The sequence below is a fragment of the Pinus tabuliformis genome, chromosome 9 (genome assembly GCF_031772625.1).
Source record: "Pinus tabuliformis cultivar Carrire ecotype Pingquan chromosome 9, CPIR1, whole genome shotgun sequence".
Taxonomy (NCBI): domain Eukaryota; kingdom Viridiplantae; phylum Streptophyta; class Pinopsida; order Pinales; family Pinaceae; genus Pinus; species Pinus tabuliformis.
This window is the reverse complement of record NC_142307.1, coordinates 293606418-293633699: the sequence shown is the minus strand read 5'-3', so window position 1 is coordinate 293633699 and position 27282 is coordinate 293606418. Positions and strand designations below refer to the sequence as shown.

Here is a 27282-nt window from a genome sequence, read left to right as displayed (position 1 = left end):
ATCCTTCTGCTCTCAGAACTCTTCTCTGCTAAGTTCTGTCTATTTACAGCTTCACTGTAGTCTCCAAACTACAGTATCAATGACAACCATGTCTTCTTATGGATGAGTCTTCACAGCTCTGCACACTGCACACGCATTGTCTCCAATAGCCTTTCTGCTGCTGCTGCCTCTATAACCTCAGCTGCTTCTGCAACCTCCGCTGCTTTTACTACCTCACACTCTGGTTCTTCACCCCCACAACAGCTCCAACAATGTTCAACAGCCGCAACAGTGTTCACTAGCAAATTCAAACAATGCTCCACCACCTCTGCTGCTTCTCCCACCTCATATTCTAGTTTGTTTGCAACAACAACCGCCACATGCAGTCCCCTGTTTTCTGTTTTATGCATTCCTGTCTTTGTCCATTCGTTTCCTCTTTCTCGTTGGCTCTTCGGCTTCCTTCTCGTCTGCTTCAGCTTCCTCACTGTAGCTTCCTCTATCCATTCGTTTTCACAGGACACGTTGAATCAATGGGCAAGGATCGAGTCATCCGTAGAGTACACAAATTCAAAAAACTTGTAACAGCGCTGCTTTGCCAATGATTGTGGGCATACACAGCGATGGCATTATTTAACGGACAACCACGTCCTTATCATAATCATAATCGCCATGATTTGGTCTCCCGCACTATCGGGACTGTTCCTCACAGTATTTTCGCCTCCACACTTTAGAATCGGAGCCACCTTTTTATCGGCACTTTTAATCACCCATCGGAAGCCACCACCCGAGCGTTTTATAAACCATCGAAAGCCACCACCCGAGCCATTAATCAACCATCACACAGGCTTTATCAACCATCGCACAGGTTTTAATATATACCTTAACCCCGCAGCCATGTATCATATAACACACGGAAAACATTATAAACCCCCGCTTTAATTCAAATGTCGGACTTCAATTATTATGCACCCGCCTTTACAATTATCGGCGGGTCCGGATTTCGGCAATCGCAATAACTCTTAAGCTCAGACCTCCAACGAGGTGCGGACCCGATATGGCTTTAGACTCCCTTTAATATTGTTTCGGGTCCGATGAACATCGGCGTTCACTGTAAACAATAGACCCATTCCTCCGATGTAACGCGGACCCGATGCCTCCTTATATTTCTTCCTAAACTGAATTCGGATCCGTCATATCGGCGGATTCCTTATCAGCGAGTCTTGATGGCTTGCGGACCCGATCTCCTTTAGGTTGCTCCAAATATAATTTCGGCTCCAGATGATTTCGGCGATCGCTACCTCCGCTGCTCCGATGCGATACAAGAGTTCTGCGGACCCGATATGATTTTACACTCCACTTGATAAGGGACTCGGCTCCGGAAGTCGGAACTTTGCACTGCTGAAGGCCCTTTCTGGACCCAATCTACTCTATACTGGCTTCATAATATTTCGGCTCCGTTAATTCGGAGCTTTCACTTCAGTTGTTCTAAGGCCTCTCCTCCGATGCGATATTTGGTTTCCGGACCCAATATGGGTCTGGACCAAAATTAATATTCTTTCAATTCCGCCACTGTCCCACCTAAGGGGAAATATTTTGAATTCTCTGTATAAACAGAGATATTCGATATAGCACTTGTAAAATGATTTAAGGAGTCTGTATACGCCGGGATAAAAAGGAAATGACTCCCAAGGCTTCAATCACATATCATGCAGAAAATAAGCGCTCCAACACTTTCAATACACAGTGGATTAAGCTATCCGATACATGCATAGATATATATTAGCAGAACACCATTAACTCCTATACACAGATGGAAAAGCTTTCAAGAACAATGCTTCTGCTCGGTCCTCCTCTCGCTACGATAGCTCCTCCGATATGGCTCCATCTGCTCTGTTCCATTTGCTCCTCTTTTTTTTTGGCATATATATGGCATATATATATGCTCTGTTCCGCTTGCTCTATTTGATCCTGTAGCTCCTCCTCTTTGGCTCCGATATGACATATACACATGTGGTTCCTCTTGCTTAGTCTGCACCTCTTGGCTCTGTTTGCTCCGATAGCTCCTCCGATGGCTCCTCTTGCTCTGACACTCCTTCGATCCTCTCGGCTCCGATATGCTCTGTCTCCTCTTCTTTGGCTCCGATATGCCTGTTTTGGCATATATATTACAGGCAGCGTTCCTCTTGCTTTGTCATGGCTCTCCGATAGCTTGGTGGCTCTGTCTGCTCCTCTCGTCTCCATCCGCTCCTCTGGCTTGGCAGTGTCTTTCAAAGACCACCTCCTTGTATATATGTCTGTTTCTATATATATATATATATATATATATATGGCTCGGCTATCTTGATGGCCTTTGCTCCTGTCTCTTCATGAATCTGCTCTGCATCCCCTTGGCTTCATGTCATCCTCTAGTATCCAGAATATTGCCATATTGACATCAATGACAACCTAGTTCAACACTCCATGTACTAAAGCATTATTGGAATGCACTTCATGGCTGCCTAATGCTGAACCAATGGAATATTGAGTCCTATAGAGAGATAGAATGGAACGTAGTGCCACCCTTTCCTGGGAAACACGAATTTTGGCAGTTGGCTACAATGATCCAACCAAGGTACTGTAGTTTAATTTTAATGGTTCATATATTACTTTTCCTTCTGCAATTAATCTGCCATGTACTAAAGCCTTATTGAAGTGGAATTCACAGCTGCATAATACTAAAATAGTGGAAGAATAGACCTGATAGAGATATACCATGGTAAATCGGGCCATCCTTACCTGGAAAACTTGGAAGTTTTAGCACTTAGTTACAATGATCCAAACAGGGCACTGTGGTTTGATTTTTTACAGTTCATATTGTATTCTGTCTTTCTGCAGTTAGTCTGCATGTACTAAAACCTTAATGGAGTGCACTTCATAACTGCATAATGCTGAAAAAAGAACAAAAATACCAAAAGCAAGGAACAAATAAATAGCAAAAATAATAGGACACGTACATTTGTAGGAACCACTTGTGTAAAAGTCTCCTAGCTTCAAAAAAGACCTCTGGAGCAGCTGCCAAGCTGATAACCATTGAATTCCGAGCATATTGATGCTGCAATTCATTCTTCACATGTAACAATGGCCTTTTCATAGCTTCCAATAAAAGATTCCACATATCCTGCGTCAAAAGAAGAGGTTGAAAGCGCCATGCAAGTAATATGTGGCCAGACAAAAGTAGTCCTTAAAATTCTGCTCACCACAACATGACCAGCAATCAAATATTGCTGATTATGAACCTCTGAAATTTTGAATCTAATTAGTCATTACCTAAGTCACATGACACGAGGACACGAGACACGAAGGACACGTAAATACGAGTATTCAATACGAAACGTAGCGACCTGGAAACAGGACACGGGGGACACGTTTTATATATATATATATATATACCAAAATATAGTTTTTTATCCATATTAAATTGCAGGTTGCAGCTTATCTAATCAAATTAAAATATAATTACTTCTCAAAGTTCATAATTCACTTTAAAAAAATAAATAGAATCAAAATTTACTATTTAGAAATTAGAATGTGATATGCTTGGTCTTGATTCTTGAATATTCAATGTTCATTGTTCATGTACAACTTACAAGCACATAAGAAAATAACTAAGTCTAATCCTATTGATTTCCTCTGCCCCTCTTGCGAGAAAATGCCACAGCTTTCCCTTTCCCTCTAGATGTAGATGTTGGTGTTGGTGGAGTTGGTAGTGGAGTTTGCTATGCTCTAGAAGCTGAAGAACTAGAAGTAGGAGCTATAGGAGGTAGACCATGTCCTCTACTGGTGGCAGGGGTAGCCCGAGCAGGTGGTGTCACCTGGAAACATTACAATTTCCCAATCCTGAAATCCTGAAAAATTGATAAGTCTACTGCATTTTGAATGAAATCTAAAATTCTACTTTCTCCATATGAAATCCAATGAGGCCGGAACCACTCTCAAAACATCATGAGTCATTTCATGGTAATGTTAAAAATTTAAGTAAAAGGATGAAAATGAAGATTAAGGAGAATGTCACTTTTACTTTAAGAATTTAACATTACCATGAATAGCATATCAATACTAGGGCCTAGACTTGATCATTACGCTGCCCCACTCAAAAATTATTTGTTTCTTTCAAAAAAAATTGCAACTTATGCAGGCAATGTTTTCTATCAACGGAATATGCGCTTTCCAGATGCAGGACACGACGAAAATCGGCGAATATGTTTTACATTTTACAGGACACGATGAAAAACGTTTTCGACACATTTTAGGGCCGTTTTCGTGTCTGACACGTAAAATACGGGACACAAGACCTTGTAGGACGTGTCCTGTGACTTAGGTCATTACAAGTAAAATAATTTAAAACTAGTTTAAGTGAATGTTTCTAGAAACTGCCAAAACAACAAAAAAAGGGTGCAATGAAGTTACAAGCACCAATTTACAAGTACTAGAGAACAAATTTCCTTAAATAATATAGTAAACACTGAAGCACTTTCTATTTCTGGCAACTACAAGCCATGGGAAGCTAGTCTAAGATCATTACATGTATGTGACAGGCTTCAGCAACGCTTGGGCTTTATGAAATCAAGATCAACTAAAGGCCTATTTTTGCTTTATCAATTTAAGATCATAGCACTTTCAAAACACTAGAATATATTCGCATCAATTTCCTACAATCACATCTTCAGAGAAAGGAACCATGCAAAAACAGATTATCAAAGTAAGGTTATCCTTCTAGCTCAAGGAGAATGGAATATCCTGGAGGGTAAGGATGGCCACTGTTCGGAATATCCACATGCCTCTTTCTATTCAAACCATAGGTTGTCTACACCTTGATGTATTTTCATAGTCTGTTGTTAGATTATCTTTCCGTTTTACTGTTTATGGGGACTCTTTTCTATGAACCTTCTATACTGTTGTCGTTCAAGAGTAATGAAATCTCACTTTGAAGCTTTGAATATGCAATGCAGGATAGCCTGTAAGACTTTTTGATGATACCTCCCACAGGACACATTTTGGTATGGAAAAGGCCTGAGACAGATTTTGATCATTGTAGATCATGTTTTTGATACCAGTCCCAGAATACTTTGTGTTAAAATTGGCAACTAGGGCCAAGTTCCACCTTGGAACAGCTCATTTGATGGAGATGATGATTGCATTAAATTCCTCTTTTCGAGAGGGCCAAAATTGATATAAAGATCATCTCATTTGGACAAGCAGAAGTGTGATTTTGAATTTATGCCCACACGTGCAAATTGTTCAGGTCAGCCACATCATCATGTCGGCTCATGAAGCCCAATGGACATGACTCTTCACCCTAAACGACTTATATAAATGCAAGTGACCTTTCACCTCATTTGGCATCATCATCACTCATGCACCTCCTCTCATTGGTTCGTACAACTTTGGGAATTCTCTCTCTCACACACGTGTGGCACAAGAAAGACGAATTTCTGGGCAAAGTTGCAGGGCCGACAATTTCAGGAAGCAGACCAAGTTTGACCAGTGTTGACCAGGAGTTCGTTGACCAGCTTTGACTGTGATTTTTGGAGGATCATTTCCGTCTTTTTAGGCCGCATTTCTGCGCACAGAAATCGAGGGAATCTAGGCACTTTGAGCAGTGCTGACTTCAGGGTTGACTGCAATTATGACTGCAGAAAATTACAGCAGTTTTTCTCTCTCCTTTGACTGAGTTTGACTGGACTATTTTGGAGGCAGATTTGACAACTGCAATGACCATATTTGACTTTCTGGTTATAATTTATTTGACTGCAGTTGACTGCAGATTTTGACAGGGTTGTTTTGACTTTGAATTTAGCAAGTCAATTTGACTTGTGTACTCTCTCTCTGCTGAACATTTTGATATAATAATAAGAAGAGTTGATCAAAGGGTTTTACCCACATTCGGGTTTTTCCCTGGCATCTGCCAAATCTGGTGTCCTCTTGTCTGGGCTTGTCTTCTGCATATTGTTTCATGTTCTATCTACTTTTACTACCAATGTGATTAATGGTTAATGTAATTGCTATTGCAAATTGTCATCGGGCTGCTAAAGGAACATTGAAGTAATTGTGCTAAGCATATAACAAACCATTGTTAACTAAAATTAACATTGTGTCATATAAATGGTCAGAGACAAGTTTTATTATCAATCGTTTAGCATCTGTCTCATGTAATTTTACTCCTATGAAATAAAGTTACAATCATTTCCTGCAGGAAAAAGACACTTTCATGCTGAAAATTGGGACAGCTATGGGATGAATTTCCCATGAGAAACCCTACTGCCCCAAGAACAACCTAAAGACCCAAAGGAAAGCCTATAGATGATTTATATTGGTCAAAAGGAAAATTCAATTGGATAAAAGAAAATTATCATTATTAATTTAATAACAATTTGGGAAAGAAATTATTTTGGAAAAATATGTTTAATAATGAAGAAACTGAATTTGAGGTTTCCCTCCAAATCATCAAAGTTGGCTCACACAAGGGACGTATCCCTTCATATGATCAATCGACTATAAATTCCCCATCGCTAAGCCTCATTTGACACACAAGCATCACGTACATTTCTCTGCGGTTCGTATGTTCCATTTGCTCGCATTTCTGTAGTTGTTCGCATTTGTTCTATTTGCTCAATTATGTGTACTCTGTGGTTCGTATCAATGTGTTGTAGGTTGCATTAGTATTCTAAGGTTCGCATCACTATGGTCCGCATTACACTCTATGATCGGCATTTTGTCTTTCTAAGTCTTCCAATTCAACTGTGGCTCGCTTAGTGACTTGGATGTTCAACTGTACTTGCATCAATTTCTTTGTGGTTCATATAGTCTAGCTAAGGCTCGCATATTACAAGGGCACAGCAGCTCGCTATCACGGTGGCTCGTATTACAGTGATTAGCATGTACTGTTGTTATGGCTCACATCTATGTTGATGTTTGGATATTTCATGTTATGGTTCCAATGCATTTATGGCTCACATACCTTATGTTATGGTATGTAAAAATTTTGTTATGGCTTCCATCTATGATATGGCTCGCATCTTGTAGCTCTTGTGGCTCGCAATATGATGTATGGACAGTGATCTAAATACACAGTAAGACAGTAATAAATACAACATGAAACATTGATCTATATATTCAGTGAGACAGTGATAGGTATAACACGAGATAATGATATATATGATGATGATGATGATGATGATGGTGGTTGACGTCCACTGAGACCAAATTGGTCTATCGGACCTACAATTTTCTTAGTTTTTACTTGTCTGGCTCCTCGTCTTTCTTGGCGAGATTGGTGTTGTAGTTTTTTTCTTTTCTCTACGGTCTTCCAATTTCCTTTGTCTTGCATCTCCTTCATCTCTTCTGGTTCTTGGGACATTGGTGTCTTAGCTTCGCGATCTATGGTCGGAGAAGTTTGGTTTAGGAGATCTGCTTTGCTGTTAAATGAAGATTTATTTTCTGCGGTATTCAAATCCTCATAACTGTGGATTTGTTGGGGCGGGCTTTCTCCTTGCTTGCTTTGAGAGTTGTTTCCTTCTTCCTTGATTTCTTGTGACTCAGAGTTTTCTCTAGAATATTCTTCTTTGATGACAGTGTAGTGCTCTTTTTGTGCTCCTTCCCACCATGTAGATCTGTGGTGGTTTTTTCTAGCAAAATTTTTCTCAGAGGCTTTTGGGCAATTTTTGGCTAGATGCCCCGTCTCAAAGCACGATCGACATCTGAAGAGGACACTTTCATAATCAAGCTTCTGGTTCCACACATAGTCTTTACTTGTTAGGTTTATTTTAGCTGGGAATCCGGCACTGAAATCCATTTCCACACAGATGCGTGCATAGGTGGTTCTAGCATATTCCTCTGTTTCTGGGCACCTGCAGTAAAATTTCCCAATTGCATTTCTGATGGCTTTTAGCGAGGAGAGATTCCAGAGATGCAAGGGTAGGCTTGGCAATCTCACCCAAACTGGTGCTGAGGTTATCACTGCTGTAGAGGGATCGAATGATGGGTTCCATGGCTTCAAGAATAGGCCTGATTTTTACCAAAACCAAGGGCCGGAATCTAGAATACATTGTCTGCTTTCAGGATTTTCAAAATCTACTATAAAGAAACCTCTAGCACAGGGGTATATATTAATTTCATCAGGAATGATAGGCTTCCATACCTCCGAGATCCAATTGTGGAGTGCTATCAGCCGCGGCCAAAAACCATTGAACCGGCAAATTAGGGCACTTTCGGAGAACTTCAAAGCTTCATCGAGTGAGTCCTGGACCACTTGGATAGTGGGAGCTGGGGCTTCACTCACGATATGGGCAGGAGATTTCCCTCCAGAAGCGGATGAGCCACCAGTTATTTTTGCAAAGCTCGGAGCCGTATTTTACGCAGATCTGCACCAGATCGAAAGCCAAACCGCAGATCTGAAGAGATACAACGTCCCACTCAACCGCAGAGCAGATCTGAAGACGCTATAACGTAGTTACCAAAAGTTATAATGTAGCCACAGCTCGAACCGCAGCTATAACGTAGATCTGAAGAGTGATCACCGAAGAGAATGATCTATGCCGCAAACGAGAACCGTAGAACCGCAGATCCTTTAGAACCGCAGAACCGACCTATGCCGCAGAACCGATCTATGCCGCAGAACTCACAAGCAGTTTTCTAAGCCATATAGCTTTGCACGTAGCTGTGTTGGCCGCCATATATTCTGATTTTGTTGATCTTAAAGCTACCGACTTCTGCTTCTTGTTGCACCAACAAATCATTCTTGACCCAACACTAAAGCAATACCCGGAGGCAATTTTTCAGTCTACCAAACTACCTGCCCAATCTGCATCTATGAATCCTTTCAATCTGACGCCATCTTCTCTGGTGTATTTCAACCCATATCCGACTATTCCTCACACACATCTAAGAATGTGCCTAGCTGCTACCCAATGCACCCTTTTCGGTTCCACCATGAACTGACTATGGATGTTAAAAGCAAAGCAAATGTTCGGCCTAGTGTTGACCAGAAACATGAGTGACCCAATGAGTTGTCTGTACAAGGTGGGGTCCACCTCCTTGTCTCTTGATGCATCTATTTTCTTCCAGTTAGTGATCATGGGCGTAGCCATGGGTTCAAAATCCTGCATTTTGAATCTCTTTAGAATCTCCATAGCATATCTTCCTTGTCCAAGGAAGATCTCCCCATTCTTCTGCCAAACTTCCAACCCTAGAAAATAATGCATCAACCCCATATCCTTCATGTCAAATTTTGCTTCAAGATTCTTCTTGCAATCCTTTATGAGCCTAGATGACCCTGTTAGAAACAAGTCATCCACATATAGTACCAAAATAAGGGACTCATTCTCCACCATTAGATAGTAGAGATTGGGATCAGCATCACTCTTGATGAATCCCAACTATTGCAAGTAACTATCAATTTGACCATACCATGCTCTGGGTGCCTTCTTGAGCCCATACAGGGCTTTCTTTAACCTGCATACATGAGTTCACTTTTCATGACTTTCAAAGCCTTCGGGTTTGTTGTCGCACAGACTGCCTAGGCAGCGCGACAACGCTCAGAGTAAGGGTTGTCACTCTCAAATCCTTACTCACTCCGTTTAGACTCTCTCCTAGACAAGTCAAGGGGGGTAGTCCCTAGGTGAATAGATGAGGATAACCTGTGAAAAACAAACTCTAGGAGATTTTAATGGTGGATAACTTGATGAATTTGAATAATTAAATCAAATTGTTAGATTAATCGTCAAAGTAAACAAGACACGACCACAAGATAGAAATAATTTTAGACCAGTGCCTTCGATATTTGAATTAACCATCAATAAAACAAGCTATCCAGATCGATTTTCAATATGTGATGAAAAAGTGACAATAACACTGCGGCATGCAAAGAATTCCAGATCTAAAATGATTATCGTTAATGACCAAGAATTAATCAATCTTTTCCAAAAGCCAATATGATTTATCGCACTAGACTATAGAAGAATCGTGAGAATTTAAGATTTAGCGTTTAACATCAAAAACACCAAAAAACTAATCAACGGGTCAAAAATTGAAATTTTAATGGGCCATAGGCCACATTAAAATTTTTAAATGTTTCAATGAAAAACCCCTTAATTTAAATCCTTAATCACAAAATTTAAAATTTTTAGAAATTTTTTTTTTTATATTTTTTAGATTTTTTAAATGTTTTTAGATTTTTTTTTAAATTTAATTTTTTTTTGAGGATTTTTTAAAGTTTTTTAATTTTTTTAATTTTTAGGACTTTAATGTAAAATTGAAATCAAAAGATAAAAAGTGGAATAAGAAAAAAAAAAAAAACCATGAAAGATTTAGACTACATTCTAATCCTATAATAGACCTTTTAATATATATACAAACACAAATGAAAATTAGAAAAGGGAAAGCTTGTGCGTATTGAGTGCAGGTCCGACGAAGGAGGTGAAGAGCAAGACGGCAGCAATAAGGAGACGTCAAGGGTAGATCGAGCAGGCATGGAAGTGAAGCCGAGGGCAAGGGAGCTAGCGCAGCACGTGGATGGGTTATGGAGGCTGCGTCAGGGTTTGATTGCAGGTTGGACGCGGGGAGTGGCAGCGGACTCAGCTCCAAGAGTTACGCAGGAGCTCGGAGGATGGAGGGAATTGCAACGATGGGTGAGGGATGGACGCGGATTTTGAACGGCCGATGGACGAACAGCGTGGATAGGGTTGCGTACAGAGGGCTGCAAGGAAGAGTTTCGGTGTGCAAGCGCAGCGATAGAACTAGTAGGGATGACGCTATGTGACGATAGAAGAAATTGGAGCAACATGAAGATGAAGGAGGCTACTTAGACAGGCAGCGTGGAGAGGGCTACGGGGTGGCAGAGGAATAGATACGCAGGTGGAAGAAATGGTTGCGTGAAGGAGATGACGGCGGTTAGAGTAAGAGGCCGAGGATTTGAAGAATGCAAAAGGGGTTAGATAGGCACAGAGAGGGCAGCGTATCTTTTTTTTTTCCGCAGGTTTATGGTAAGAGGACACAGCAGAGAAAAGCGGGTAGCGAACAAGTGTCTTAACGCAGGTCCAGAAGTGAGGAGCAGATGGCTGCTGCGGGAAGGAACCCAGAAATTTTCCAGATCTCTAGAAAAAAAAATTAACCCAAACCCAAATCATAATAATAATTTCGAAGCTTTTCAAAAAAAAAAAAACACAAAATCGAAATTTCCTACGCAAAAAAAAACCAGGCAGCCAAAACCTCTAAATATTTTCCAGAGATCTTAAAAAAAAATTAAATCGCTTTGCTTAAGATTTCTTTGAAACCCTTAAAAATTCAAAATTTAAAAAATTTAAAACTCTTGGATTGCAAAATCTCTGGACAAAAAACCTGCTAAAAATGATGTTGATGGACCTCCACAGATCCAAATCTTACCCTCTACGGCCTAGATTTGGACTCTGCACAACCTTCAACTTCAGATCTGTCACTGCAATACAACCAAAAACACCCAAATGATATACACAATCACCCAAAAAACATTAAAACACTGAAAACCAAAGTCACAAAACTAAGATTAATTACAGATCTTAGGGAGTGTGAGTCCGACTCCGCTCCCAGATCTGATAATTTGTGGCTCTCAACAGCCAGATCTAACGATTTAGCACAGAAAAATAAAAATAAAAATGAATTTTAGAGGAGGTACTAAGCTTGAAATCCTTCATGCATCACCCATAAAAATATCTGATGATAAGCCCGGGATCAAATTCAAACTGGGCTCTTTAGAAAACACGAATTGGGAGTTGGTTGGTTCAGCCGAGAACTTCCCCAAACGCCCGATGATCTAATAATCAAGGATTTTCCTACAAAACTCAATTCAGCCGTCTATCATAGAACGAAAGAATGATAATGAAATTCAGATCTAATAGAGATCCCTGCTATTATATTCAAAACTTAAATTACCATTCAAACCCCAGCGACTGAGCAAGATACCTGTACTCAAATCGCTCTTCAGAAAGCTATCTCAATGGCCAAAAAGAAATATATGCATGAAAATAATACATCTTACAGCATTTCCATGTAGAGTAACACCAGAAAAGTTAACCCCAAAGTCTTTCTTTATTGCTCATAAAAAAAATACAAAAGAGAGCTATTCACTTAGTACACGATCAAAAGATCGGATGATCTTAACTGACAACTGACCCCCTATTTAAAGATAAATTTCCGAACAGCTAGTTCGAGTGATCCTTGTCCAGGTGTGTTGACACCTAATCCGAAACGGATGGGTGAACTGGACAGTCATCTAGAAGATGAACTGATCCGTTTTATGTATGTATAAATAATAGTTGGCTAATGAATAAAATTATCAGTTCTTTCTTGCGCTCATTAATTTCTGGAGTTAACCTAGCCTCACATGGTATCAGAGCACAGGTCCCAAAATAGTGAAACTCCTGCTGAGTGTTGCATCATCCTGAGCGATTCCCTGACACTGAGCGCCCTCTGTCCTGAGACTGAGCGCATCTGTCCTGAGACTGCGTGCTTCTGGCGGTGTCCTGAGACTGCGTACTTCTGGCGGTGTCCTGAGTGCCTCTGGCATGACAGAATATGGTGCGGTGAGCGTGGAATGCACTGTTGAATAATGCATTCAATCATCTTTATGGTCGGAATAGTTTTCACTGGCAAGGAGAACTATTCTGAATGGTCCCGGATGGTAAAACACACCCTCATCTACAATGAGTTGTGGAAAGGAGTGTGTGTCGGAGAAGAAGACAAAGACCCTGTGCAGCCCACATCAGACAAAGAACTCGCCATTTGGGAAAACAAGAACAGCAAAGCCTATGCATTGATCGCAGCATCTGTAAATTAGGAAGTAAGTCGTCATATTTCATCCTATTCCAATGCCTTTGAAGCTTTACAAAAGCTGAAAGAACTCTATGATACACATTCTGCACTTGAAGTTGTTCAGCTCATGATTAAACTCTTCACTCTTGAACTGAAAAATAATGATCCTCTTGCTCTTGCATCTGAAATAAAGTCTATAATGCATGATATTAAATCCACTAAGGTTGAGCTGGATATCTCTCTTATTGCCTTTCTCAAAGCACTCTATCCTACCTACTCTAACTATCTTGAGTCTTTACAAGCAAATGGAAATCTTAAAGATATAACCTTTGACACTCTTGTGAAAAAGTTTGCTGAAAGAGAGAAAGCCTTTGGAAAGTGTTGACCACTATCGGTCAACTGCCCATGCAGTACACCTCCTTTCTGTTGGCAGAGAGGGGTAGCTCCTGAGCAACGTGTCCGTGCTAGCCTACAGTCATCAACAGCTTGATCATTTTTGTTGTAAACCCAGTCTGCATGTATAAATTGTAAATAATCTAAGCAGATCAGAGTCATGTATGTAAAGTTGCTTAGGTGGACCTAACTTTCTAATGATGAGCTACGTCCCGGGAGGTTTTTCGTCTCACCGATCTACGATCGGCAGAGTTTTCCTTCAAACCTGACCCTAAAGCTGGGATGGATTTCGTCATTAGAACTTTAGGAGAATCTTAGTATGTTAATCTGCTAGATTATAGTTGTGTCGCAGAACTGGGTGTTCTATGAGGGTCTGTATTAAGTGGGTTCATCCCTTTGAGATGTAAATTGTAAAAAATCATGATGAAATGTGTCTTGAGGGTTGAAAAATGTTGTAAATCCCCTCATGAGTCCTAAGTCCTAGGTCCTAGGTGATGTTTCCAACGGCTTAGTTCGATGATCCATCTTAAAATGAATTAAAAAATTAAAAAATGAATAAAAAATAATAAAAAATTAAAAACATAAAGCAAAAAACCTAAACAATAAAATAATAATATTTTTGTGAATGCATGCAAAATATCTTTTTTTAATAAAATCGACGGATGAGATTAAGAGATGTCTTAACCCTCATCGACGGTCGAGATCGCTTCAACATGGATCACTCAAAACTAGCCGTTTGGATCATTTCCTTTATATAGGGTCTTAGGGGGTCATTTTACAGGTTTATCTGACCTGTGAGTCTGTACTGAAAGCTCTCTTGTAATCTGATTTCTGATTAATAAAAGAAGACTTTGGGGTTCAAAACTGGCTGGTGTTACTCTCTGGAATTGCTGTGAGATGTTTGTTTTTCTGCATATTTCAGTTTTCAGCAGTTAATAATAGCTTGTTTTCAGAGTATTGTGAGTACAGGTATCTTGCTCACGTGCGAGGGTTTGAATGTTGTAGGGTTTCTGGAATAATGGCAGGTATCTCCATTATTTCTTGAAATCTAACAGCATTTCTTGCCCTCTTTACTGATGTTTGCTGGAGGTGTGCAGGAAATCTTTAGGTGAAGGGTATTTGTGGGCGTTTGGGGAAGTTCTGGGCTGAACCAGCAGACTCCCACAGGCTTTTCTTTGCAGAGCCTAGCTGGTTTTGGCCCTGGGTTAATCATTTAAATTTCATTTCGTGTTTTACATTGAGAGATTTTCTTTCTGTTCACAGTAAAGTTCAAATTTCTGATATATTGAAAACATTACTGCAATAAATGTTAAATTTGGCTGTTCAAGAGCTGTAATTTCCTTGTAATTCTAGGTTAATTTTGAAGTGGTCTTATTTTGAAGTTTTGCATATATCTGTCGGGCTCTTATTTGCTGTTTTCCAGGGTTATCATTACGCTGCTCTATCCGCCATTTTCCCTGTCCACAGCAGAAATGCATTGACTTCATGCTTCAAACAGGCCTCAATACGTATTCCTCTAACGAAGACGGATTAGCCAGCATCGAATCCGGGTCATGCTCCTTCCTCCTGCGGCTGAGACGTTGCCAGTTACGCCCAAAAACTGCCGGATCGATCATTTCGTCTGCCGCCAACGGGTTCTCTGCATAACCAAAGGCAGAAGGTAATATTCTGAGATCGGAAGCTGATTCTTCTAAGCTCGCGTGGGCGTCAAAGCATCGGACCAGAGCTCTCTCGGCCCGTGTCTCCTTCAGAACTCACGCACAGGTATTTCTTTCACTGTTTCGATTTTACATTCGTGGTTAGGGTATAGTAATGCTGGGATCGCTTGAACGCAGGAGTTTGGTTTTATCAATGTGTATATAGGTACGCATCATGCTGTAGATTAGGGTTTCGTTTAATTTCGTTTTTTCCATTACCGTATATGCATTCCCGTAAAAAAAAAAAAAATTATTTTTAGGCTTGATTCTAATATAGTTTCATTTATCACTATAGTCGTATTTTGATTTTATGTTAGTTCTTTTTTTAGGGATTTAAATATTTAGATTTAATTTTTTTTTTTTTGTTTTAGATAGTTGCATTAGAATTTCCTAAAAAAAATCAAATAAAAAAAAAGGGGGCATTTCATTATTTAGGACTTTGTTAGGATTTATGTTGTTTAGATTTTGAAATAGTTTTTTTTTTTTTAATTTTGTTATAAAAAATATACTACAAAAAAAAAAACAAGAGATAAATAAGCAAAAAAAAAAAAAAAAAAAAAAAAAAATTGAAAAGCATAAAAATTTCTTCTTCTTTTTTGTGGAGAATTACTTTTACCACCTTCAATTGCTTATCACTGCATATCTTTCACGCTGAGATCTGAAAACAAAATAGATATCTGGTTCCTCTGTTATTTAAAGCAATTTATTTCTCTTAGTTTGTTGGATATCGTTATTTGAAGAGCTTTGTGGTTTACTAGATATTTAAAGCATTGCTCTCTTTATCTGATGATAAATGATTGTTGTTCGTGGTTCATGTTCTTATGTCATCTAGCTAGTAATCATTTAGATCTTTTAAGATGTTAACACCCAGGTTGTTCCCTATGACTCCCAAGGGAATACGGCCGGGGTAACCACTAACCAATCTTTTGATCACTGTTTCTAGCCAAACTGTGATCAGAGAGGGCTCTCTCTTTATGATTTGTATCTGTAATGATAGTGTTTTAGGCTAGGTATTGAGCACAGGTTTTGTTTATGTTTTGGTTGAAGAATTTCTTTCAGATCTTTGTGATGTAGTTTTCAAAGAGTCAAGTATCATTGGGCAATGGAGTCTATGGCTGTAGGTGTCTAGAAACTTTGAGATGAATTGGTGAAACTTATAGGGCCATTTGGATGCTTTATAGAACAAATTTTTGATTAATAACATGAACAGGTAAAACAAGTAGTGAAAGCATTTAAGAATTTTCACTCAGTGTTTAAGTATTTCCACCAAACTAGTTACGAGAAATGGATAGATGTCTCAGGGGCAAACTTGAATCCCTGGGAATGTCTATCACTTCAAAAGATATAGTTTTAAAGTGCAGCAATTAAGAATTACACTTCTGTTACTGTATCTAAAGAAAACATGGATAATAGCTTAGTTTGAGTTCAGGGTAATCATGGATTAAATCCTAGAACCATTCTTCTACTTTGCTATTAAGTGTAAAACATCTAATCAATAAAAGAGAACAAAAGACTCGAAAACATGTAATACAGAGATTTGAGAAAACTTATTGTTTTATGAAACACTCTGGAATCCTGCAACATTCACCATTCATCACAACGCATCAAAGTACACCAAGCTTTGGAAATTCCATTCTCCCTTTGTATTATTTCTCTGAGAATCTTACAGCAAGTGAGACTTCCAAAAGGAAAATAACAACAACCCCTTAAGCTTCTGTGAGGGGTGAATATATACCTGTGATTGTTTACAAAATATCTGAGTTCTAAGTTATCTCAGACTTAATATTCTCACCAACTTCTGAGATATTATTATCAGGAATTTATTACAGCATTGAATACAAAATAAAGGCGTCTTAATGTTCTGTCAGAAGATATTTTGGCCTTTGGGATCTGCTGAGTCGGTTGAGATACTTTGATTAAATGCTGGAGAACCCGACTTTATGGCTTGTACGTTGTATTTTGGGTTTGTCACCTGTGATTGTGACTGCTGCTGTGGTGAGTAAATAGCTCTGCTGAGTTGGCTCAGCATCTGTCTCTTCCTTGTGGATTTTATCTATCAAAATTCTGCCTGTGCATGACTGCTCATAAACTGGAGAAAAGCCAACCCTACAGGTTCGGGCCTGATAAGATTATCTGTGTCAAATTCCTCCATTCTTCCTGTGTGGGCAATTGGTGTCTTATGATTGCCCCCAACGTTTCATCTGCCTCTGTATACTTAAAGAAATTTGGTGGGGTATCAAACAGGTGATCAATTTCATTCATAATAAAAAACAGGTTATCCACCCTATCATACAAATTCTGCCCTGTTGCTGGCCCTGTTTCAGCTGAGGTACTGGGCTGTTTTGCTATTTGTGCTGCAGCATGCGCATCAACCCTTTTGATGTAATTTTCCAGGGTAAGCAGCCTTCCTACACTGCTCAATATGCTGGGGAGGCCTCTGTTTTGTAATGCCACAAATCTGTCCAGGAATTTGTTGATCTCGGTCTGCATATCCTGTGTTCTTCTCTCCAGCGTTCCAACTAGGTTTCTCAGTGTCAGGACTCTTTTAGCTACTGAGATTGTTTCAGTCCTGTTAGTAATTCCCATGGTAGCTAGTTGAGAGCTAGTTTTGTTGTTCAAAATAGTGATCATTCTGCTGGCAGCATCTGGCATGTGGCCCAGGCTTGCTCTAGCTCTCTGTACTTCCCTGTTTGCCTTGGTAATGAGTACTATTTGCTCATCCATAGTCTCAATATACTGCCACTGATTGGTGATGGACCGCCCAATGTTACCCCAAAGGACTGCTTTTAATTCTGCTGTTACTTTTTCTAGTGCAAGCTCTTTTTCTAGTTCAGCTATTCTCTTTTTTAGAGCTTTTACCTCTCTTTCCTTTGCTGCCTCATTCTGCTTGCTCTTGTCAAACTTTTCATTCACCTTAGCCAAAGATTTCTTGACTTCATCAAGCTCTTTCATTTGAGATTCAAGAACTTGGATCTCAGCTTGCAGCTTCTGCATATCCAGACTAGGAGTCTGTTCTGGTGTTGGTGTAGTTGTTGCTGTAGATGGTGCTGTAGTTCCTGTCTGCTGAGGAGGAGGAGTAGTTGTTGGAGGGACTTCCTCAAGATTGATTATCACAGGAGGAGGCTGGGAGGGTTGGCCCTCTTCTTTTTGCTTTAATGCTGTTTGTAGTGCTGCCTTTGCAGCTTCTGATTCTCCAAGTTTATCTTGAGTCCGAACTAGCTCCTTGTACAGGGATATCATTATATCTGTGGCATCCTTTTCCTGCCTTTGCTGGGCAAACTCGTCTGTTTGCGGATGGATGGTAGCTGGGAGCTTGATTTTCTTTCTTAAGGCCGCCATGTCTGCATCCCTTAGCTTCAAGAGTTCTTGGATACCTTTAACATCTTTAGGATCATGTCCTATTTCTATAATTACATCTTCCAAGGACTTGATCCTATTGTCCTTGGCTTGTGATGATGCTCTCTCCAATTCCAGCTGAGAGGCTGTGTTATCAAGGCTGCTCTTCAATTTGTAGTTCTCCAACGTTTCATCTGCCAAGGAGGCATACACCATTTCACCAGTTTGTTTATGTAATTCAATTTTATCCATAGGGTGTATGTCTTTAGCCAGAACCTCCATGTTGGTTCTTAGGTAATCCGAGGTAGTTTGAGGATGCAGAGTTGTGGGCATGAAGTGACTGATGATCATCTTGCCTTCACTTACATCAAAGGCAGACATGAGTCTTTGCTGATTGGTAGGAGCCAGGTTCAGCAAATGATTGTACAGCTGTACTTTAATAGGATCACTCCTCCTCTTAATGTCAATAAATTGCTGTTTGATGCTTGACTGTCCTTCTCTGTGCTGGCTGGAGGAGCTGACCTCTCCTCCTATAGCTCTGTCATGTTCATGCTGGAATGAACTGGCTGAAACTTCTCCACTGGGTGGGCCCATGCCCATTGCTTGCCTCACTGCTATGTCATCCTCTGGAAAGTCATTTAATCTCTGTCTTTTCTCTCCCCGATTGATGGATGAAGTTAGGGGAGTCTCTCTATCCCTTTTCCTGGTTAAGTCCTCCTTTTGTGGGGTTTGGAGGACCGAGGTATCAACAGTAGTTTCTGCCCTAGGAGGCACTACTGTCTGGGCCTGTTGCTCAGTGGAGCTTGGAGCATCAATCACTTTTTCTTGCTGCAAGGGCTGTTGTTCACTATGTTGTACCTCTTCTTGTTGCTACCCTAGTTCCTGCTGCTCCATCTCTTCTTGCTGCTGTAGCAATGTATCCACTTGTTCTTCTGTCAATGGAGGTGGCTGTTCCACCTGCTTCCCTTTATCTTTGCTTGCTGTCTGTGGTGCTTTCTCGGCAGTTTGCTGCTGTGCTGTTGATGATGTAGTAGCTGCTCCAAGCTGCTTTTTGTAGGAGAGGGGCACCTGTCCACAAGTTTCCAAGTCAGCTTCCTTTTGCATATTTCTAGCCTCTCTCTCAAGTAGCTCTTCATTAGTAATTTCCTCTTCTAGGGTACCCTCTTCCCAATTTGATGCATTGGCATACTGTTCAATTTCAGGTTGTCTCTTGTGTGCATAGCTACCCAATTTGTATTTTATCCTCCTGAGGGAGATAGAATGATTGGGGTCATAGGGTATCCATTCAAAGATGGTTTGCAGTCTGAGGCCCTCCAGGATACTGTCTGCCTCTTTCCACCCTTCCTCTTTTCTGTTATATAGGAAAGGACCCAGCTGGCTCCTTACCTTCAACTGTGACTTCTTGTTCTTGCTCTGAAAATGAAGGTAGTCTGAGTTCCCAAACTGTCTGAAATATTCCAAGGCAAAAAGCCTCATGGGGACATACCTTGGCAACCTAAAAGGGTTCAACTCACAGCCATATATCCTGATGACTGTGTGGTTTTGGTAGAGGTACCAATTGCCAATGCTGTAGGACTTATTCAAGTGGAGAATTCTCCTCATGTCATCAGTTAGTCTAGGAGGAGGAGTGCTATGCAATACTGTCAGGGCTGGATAAATGAATAAATCGATGAACTCAGAGTATGTATAAGGTGATACAGAGGAGTGATGAAAAACAGATGTCCAGAAGACAACTGACCTTGGACTTCCCTGGGCATTGAGTGGCTTCAAAGGAAAAGAAAAGGTGGCTGGTTGATAGAACAAGAATAAGTGGTATATATATGAGGTATACCTGAATAGTCTTTCCCTCTTCAAGTTCATAAACTGCTCATGGATTTTTTCTGCAATGTAGGTTGCATAGTCATAATGTACAGCTGGGGGTTTGCCAGGAGAGAATAGAGACAGCATTGCCATTATGCTGTCATCCACATCCTCCATTCCCCTGAATCCTAGGACATAACTGATTAAATCCACTAACATCCTGCCCAATTCATTCAAATATTGATACCCAATAGAAGGGGTTCTGACTGATTCTGAGCCTGGTCTGACAAACAATTGATTGATTTTAATGACTTGGTCACTTGACAGCTTGCTCCCTTTGTTTATCAAATTCTGCATATAGAGGGGGGTCAATTGCTTGGCAGTATGGAAGTGCAGCATTTCATTTATGCTCTCTGGGGTAATCTGGAACAGGACTGAGCCTGTGGGGCTGATGACAGCTCTTTGGTTTGGGTCATAGCATTCCTGGCAGCTGTAGATCAGTTCTGGCATAGGATTTACTTGGGGGAGGTTGTAGATGGGCAAATTTGAGTCCCAAATTCCCAAGATGTCTGCCCCACTCAGGTGTTGGGCTTTCAACTCATTCAGCATCTGGATATTGTATTTGGAGCCCATAAGGAACCAGTCCAGCATCTGATAGTCCATGTCTCCCAGGGCTTTCCATGCTAATTCCTGGTGAGGAGCATTGAGGGGCTTGATATTCAGAGCAATGGGAGTCTCCATGATTCTTCAAAGTGCAACAATTGTAATAAAAATGGCTGTAAAAGCACTAGCACAGAACAGAAGTGCTTTCTTGTAGAAATAGTCTTGAAATTTAAGTATCAGAGGAGGAGTTTATACAGCAGCAATTGAAATACTGCTTATATTAGGAGTCAAGGCTACTGTGGGTCTCACTATATCCTCTTTCAGCAGGTGAATTGAGGCTAACAAGGAATTTGCCGGGAATACGCAGTGAATGTTGTTTTTGAGCGAAATTACAGGTATTATGGCTCGGCTGGTGTTTTTAGACTTCACAGTTGCAAATGTGGACGTGCAGAGGGAAATGGCCGGTGAAAATATAGTTTTTAAGGTCTCCTTAGCCTTCTGAGTGACTTAAATTTTAATAACAGGCGTATGGAGGGCAGTAAACGGTAAATACCTGTTAATTGACGAACAGAGGTCGCATAGGCGTGCACGGTTGGAGCTCTGGAGGTCGCCTTGGTTATCTGAGCAGGTTGGTGAAAATTCGGACGTAAACAGGCATGCAGAGCCGAAATAGCGACAGGAGTAAAAAAGTGAAAAAAACACGGTTTTTTGGGTTAATATGGACCTTTTACCATTTTGGCGCTTTTTAGTGATGACGTCAGCATGACGTCATTGGTGGGTCAAGGTGAGGTGACGTCAGCTGACGTCATCGGGTGACGTGGCGGTAAACTATTGGTCCATGGGGGCGATGAGGTGGCAGCCATGTCAGCGGCCAGGTGGACGAATAGCAGGGGCGAGGACAAGCGGACATGACGTGGCGATGTGACATAGGAGGGCAGCTGGCGGTCCGGACCGTAGCGGTTACGGTTAAGGCTAACCGCTACGGTCTCTCGGGGCGGTTTGGGTACGGCGCTGAAAGTGTCAGGCCTGGCTCCGAGAGACCTTACTGCTTGACGCGTGGAGAGGCCCTGACGTGACGCAACGTCACCTTCTCGGGCGGTAAAGGACGGCTGCGGGGGCTGCTCCGATATCATCGTGGATCGTCGGATCTTCGGGCCTTGATCCGACGGTGGGCGGAGCATGAAAATGCTCGGGTTATATGCGGGCGGAAAACTTTGGGTTGTGGGTTTTTTAATGGTTTTTCAATGTTTTTCATAAAATCAAACTGCGCGCTAACCCTTTGGAAATGCGCCAGAGGCGGGTTTTTTTGACTTTGGGTAATTCTTGCAAAGGTTTTAAGGGGTAAAAGAGGGTTTGTAAGGGTTTTTTCAATGCAAATGGTGGTTTGAGGAGCAAGTTGGCTTGTAGCGAGGGGGAATGGGATGGGACAGGTTCACCAAAGTGACCAGAGGTCATTTTGGTTCCTTTTGAAGAACATATGGCTATAATGCCAAGGGGAGGGAGTATTTATAAGATTTGGGGCTTTATACACCATAGTGCTAGTATTATTAGGGGAAAGGTAAGATAAGGGAGCTATGTAGTAAAATTAGAGGTTAATATGAATGGGGGGAAGCAAATGAAGGGGATTTTACTGAGTTTATCTGAAATTGATTTAGTTTTGAGAGTAGATCAAAATGAAAAGATCTTAGACAAGAAATGTGGATTCTAAATGAACTAGAACCACCATAAAGCCATGATCTCTCTCCATAAATCTCAGCTGAAAGAAAGGGAATGTTAGTAATGGAATGAAGGGGGAGAGGGAGGTTAGTCATGCTCCTTGCTGTAATTTGATGGAATTAACCACTTTGTCCATTGATAGATTTTTGCCTTGGCAACACACCTCTTGACATATGTGTAATGGTGAAAATACCCTTTCAGCAACCACCACTGCTTACCCAGCTATTTTCCTAGCATTTTTTATTTCTCCTTAGAGGGTGCATTTGGACTTGCAAACCCTTATTTGCCTTTTCTTTTCTTTGGCTTTTTCTTTATTCTTTTCTCTCTACTTCTAACCTTATCTCTTCCAAGGTCCCAGATTAAGCTGTTGGGAACCTTTACTTCTCTACCTAAACTACTTGTCTGCCAAGATTAAGCAGTTTGGACAGACTTCTTTCTCTATTCTATAACTCAAAATTGAAACATGGCATGATCCAGTTTAAACTGTTGAATCATCCACAAAATTGAAATAAGGTCCTCAACATTTGAAACACTTTACACACCTCTTGTTCTCTAGGAAATATGGGATCTTTGTAATACCAAAGCAGAGCATATTTGGACTTTCCTTGGTCAATCATGAAATATGAAACCTATTGGTATAGGTATCCAACATAAGGCACTGGTCTGCTCAATACATCAAATCATTTTAGTGCTTATCTCAATCGTGCATCTCGTCTCCCAGCCCAACTGTTTGGCAGTTGGCCTCCATCACCTCACAGGGTCTACCCCCCTTAGCTGTGGGAGACAAGCTTAAACGGAGGGATAGGGGATCAGAGTGACAACCCCCGGTCTAAGCGTTGTCGTGCCAATCCACGCGACAACAGAAAGAAAACAGTCCCTGAATCTTCTGAAGAGACTGTTTGCCTTTCTCATAAAGAAAAGCATCATGCTCAAGATTCTACAAGAGGAAGAGGTGGACGAAGAGGAAGAGGAAGATACTTCAGAGGCAGGGGGGGCAGACATCCTCAAGCAGAAAAGGCAGATCTGCATTGCATTCGCTGCAAACGAAATGGATCACATGATGCTTCTACATGCAAGCTACCATGGGACAAAGTTGAGCAGAGAAGAAATCAACAGAAAGGTAAAATTGATGACACAGACAAAGGTAAAGCACCTGAATCCGCTCATTATATTGAGGCACAATGTAACATTGGAGTAAATGAAGATTTGTTTAATGCTTCACTTGCTTCTTCGAAAAATGACTGGTTGCTTGATTCAGGAGCAACCTGTCATATGACTCATAGGAAAGATTTCTTTGAAGATTTCACTGACAATGTTGATGGAGCAGTATACTTTGCAAATCAGTCAAAAATCAAGCCATCAGGGCTTGGCACAATCAGGCTTAAACTGCCTGGTCTTCCAGACTTTCTTCTGGATCATGTTCTATATCTCCCACAGCTCAAGAGAAACTTGTTGTCCCTGGTCCACATCCACCAGCAAGGTCACTCCATTCACATGTTTGATGGCAAGCTTGAGGTAAGAAAGGCATCTGACCACTCACTTGTCATGAGGGGTATAGAAGAAGAAAGACTCCTTAAACTGCAAGGAACCTCTGCTCATGCACAACATTTCTCATATATTTCTCATCATGAAGAAGGTGCACTTCCATCAAGTTTATTATGGCATGCTAGATTTGGACATTTAAACTATGATAGTCTCCGCTTGTTGAAGAAAAATGGTGTTGCTGGTTTGCCTACAATTCCTAGAAAACATAAACAATGTGATGTTTGCATTCTAGGAAAGCATAGCAAACAGTGTTTTCATGATTCACATTCAAGAGCACATAGGAAGCTTGAACTTATTCATTCAGATTTATGTGGTCCAATACCTATTCCTTCTGCAAATGGAAATAAATATATCATGACATTTATTGATGATTACACCAGAATGCGTTGGGTTTATTCTTTGAAGAACAAATCTGATGCTTTTCAAACATTCAAGAATTTTCATAAATGGATTGAAAATGATGCACAATCTCATATTGGGTCTATTCGCACTGATAATGAAAAAGAATATACATCAAATGAATTTGAACACTATCTTCGCCAATCCTCAACAGAATGGTGTAGCAGAAAGAATGAACAGAACAATCTTGAATATGGTACGATCCATGCTTTTCTTCAAAAATGTAAAGACAATGTTTTGGGCTGATGTTGTTCTATGTGCTGCATATATAAAGAATAGATGTCCATCTAGTGCTATAAGAAACAAGACTCCTTATGAATTGTGCTATGGACATGTTCCTTCGGTAAAACATCTCAGGATTTTTGGTTCCACCTGTTATGCTTTAATACCAAAGGTACATAGAAACAAACTTGGTGCTAGAAGTCGTAAGTGTATCTTCCTGGTGTATTGAAACACATCTAAAGCATACCGCCTTTATGATGAAGTAAATAAAAAGTTTGTTTTATCTAGAGATGTCATTTTTCTTGAATTATCCAAATATGACAGTGTTGTTGAACGGCAACTTGATAATCAGATTCCACATCTTGAAGGGGGGATTCCTATACTAGATCAACATGTGGAATCTCCTTCTGAAGAACAATCTCCCCTGCATGATACTCCAACAACAGATGATGCTTTAAGTGATGTAATTGATAGAATTGGGAGACTCAATCTTGATTCAGACCCAACTCAATCAGCATAACAGCCTGGACCATCTCAGAAAGGTCCCCCAAAGTGGCTGACAAAGACACTTGAAAGTGTTCATCCTGATGAAATTGGAAAAACAGGAACCAGAAATACAAACCGACAAGATGGAGGTGATGTAGATAACTCTAATTCACCTGTTGATATGGATGTTACTTATGATTGTGAATTGAACTTATCTACAGATTTTGAACCAACTTCCTTCAAAGAAGTTGCTTCTCATGATGAATGGAAAGAAGCGATGCAGAAGGATTATGATGCCCTCATAAAGAATGGCACTTGGAAGCTGGTTGATCCTCCATTTGGAACCAAACCAATTGGCTGCAAGTGGGTCTACAAGAACAAGTACAAAGCTGATGGCTCACGTGACAAGCACAAAGCTAGGCTTGTGGCAAAAGGTTTTGCACAGAAAGAAGGGGTCGATAATGAGGAAACTTTTGCTCCCACAGCAAAATGGGCCACCATCCAGCCACTCTTTGCACTAGCGGCTCAGAACGGTTGGAAAGTCCATCAAATGGATGTAAAAACTGCATTCTTGAATGGAGATCTAAAAGAGAATGTTTTTATGTCCCAACCTGAAGGATTTGCTGTGAAAGGACATGAACACAAAGTATGCAAACTTGTGAAGTCCTTGTATGGCCTCAAACAAGCACCACGAGCCTGGTATGAAAAACTAATTGAGCGTCTTTTGAAACTCAACTTCAATCATTTTGATCTTGATGATGCAACTTTATTTGTCAAGAAAGTTGGCAAAACAGTTGTATATCTTGTGGTATATGTAGATGATCTTTTAATGACAGGGAACAATGAAAGCTATATTGCATCCATAAAGAAAGAATTAGGAAAAAATTTTGAAATGACTGATTTGGGCTATGTTCATTACTATCTTTGCATTGAAGTAACCCAACATCCAAAGTCCATATTTCTTTCTCAAAAGAAATACATTGGAGATTTGTTAAACAGATTTGGCATGACAGAGTGCAATCCCCTTTGTACTCCAATGGAACAAAACTTGAAGCTCACATCTATTGAAGGAAAGGAATTTGAGGATGCAACAAAGTATAGACCGCTTGTAGGAAGTCTCATCTACCTCACTACTACCAGACCAGACATTTCATTTGCTGTTGGAATCCTCTCCAGGTTTATGCAAAAGACTTGTGAGGGACATTGGTCTGCTGCAAAAAGAGTTCTAAGGTACTTGAAGGGAACTCAAGACCTTGGAATCAAGTATACACAGGTGGACGACTTCAACTTGATTGGATACTCTGATTCAGACTTCGATGGAGACAAAGAAACTGGGGTATCTACTTCAGGATATGCTATGAGTCTTCGATCAGGAGTTGTCTCCTGGAGATCACGCAAACAATCAGTACCAGCAGATTCCACAACAGAAGCAGAATATGTGGCAGCAGCTGAAGCAACGTGAGAGATTGTGTGGCTTAGGAAAATTCTTGAAGATTTGCAGGTAAAACAAATACAATCAACTCCACTCATGATTGATAACACCTCTGCAATAAAGTTGGCCAAGAACCCAAAGTTTCATGATCGTACTAAGCACATCAATACTAAATATCATCTGATCCGACATCATCTTGAGGCCAAAACAATCCATCTCCGTCATTGTTCCACAAACGAGCAAATTGCAGACATCTTCACCAAAGCGCTTGGAAGAGAAAAGCTTGAAAGATTCAGAACGATGCTTGGACTCACCAACATCCCTTCAGATTAAGGGGGGAATGTTGACACCTAATCCGAAACGGATGGGTGAACTGGACAGTCATCTAGAAGATGAACTGATCCGTTTTATGTATGTATAAATAATAGTTGGCTAATGAATAAAATTATCAATTCTTTCTTGCGCTCATTAATTTCTGGAGTTAACCTGGCCTGACAAGGTGATCTCAATCGTTGATGAGGATCAAAATTTCTTTTAATCTCATCCGTCGAAATTTTAAATATTGAGGAAATTTCGAATTTTTCAATTAAATGCATTTTAATAAATTCAAAAATTAAAATTTTGCATTTATTTCCTCAAAACTTTGACTTTGACTTAACCCCATGGACCTAAGACATAAAAATTAGCAAAATAATCAATTAACCTTATTCCTTGGACCAGTTAAAATTTAATTTCTTAAAGGATCCACGAATTTTACCTCTGGAAAATTTAAATTTACCTAGGACCGAGGACCTATGAGGAGATAAATTATTTTTCTAACCCTGAAGACATTTTACATCATGATTTTTTACA

The 27282-nt window shown here is 40.4% G+C and overlaps 1 protein-coding gene across 4 annotated transcripts in view; it reads right to left on the bottom strand.

The window, feature by feature from the left end:
• LOC149148342 (uncharacterized) overlaps nucleotides 1-27282 on the bottom strand; it is a 176516-nt gene that overhangs the window by 66027 nt on the left and 83207 nt on the right. For 3 of the 4 annotated variants that reach the window (XM_089441519.1, XM_089441520.1, XM_089441521.1), the window contains one exon: nucleotides 2973-3136. The exons of the other annotated variant lie outside the window; for it this stretch is intronic. In XM_089441519.1, the coding sequence (XP_089297645.1) occupies nucleotides 2973-3133 (161 nt within the window). In that variant the 5' untranslated portion in view covers nucleotides 3134-3136. The remainder of the gene's footprint in view (nucleotides 1-2972; nucleotides 3137-27282) is intronic. 4 annotated transcript variants of the gene reach the window in all.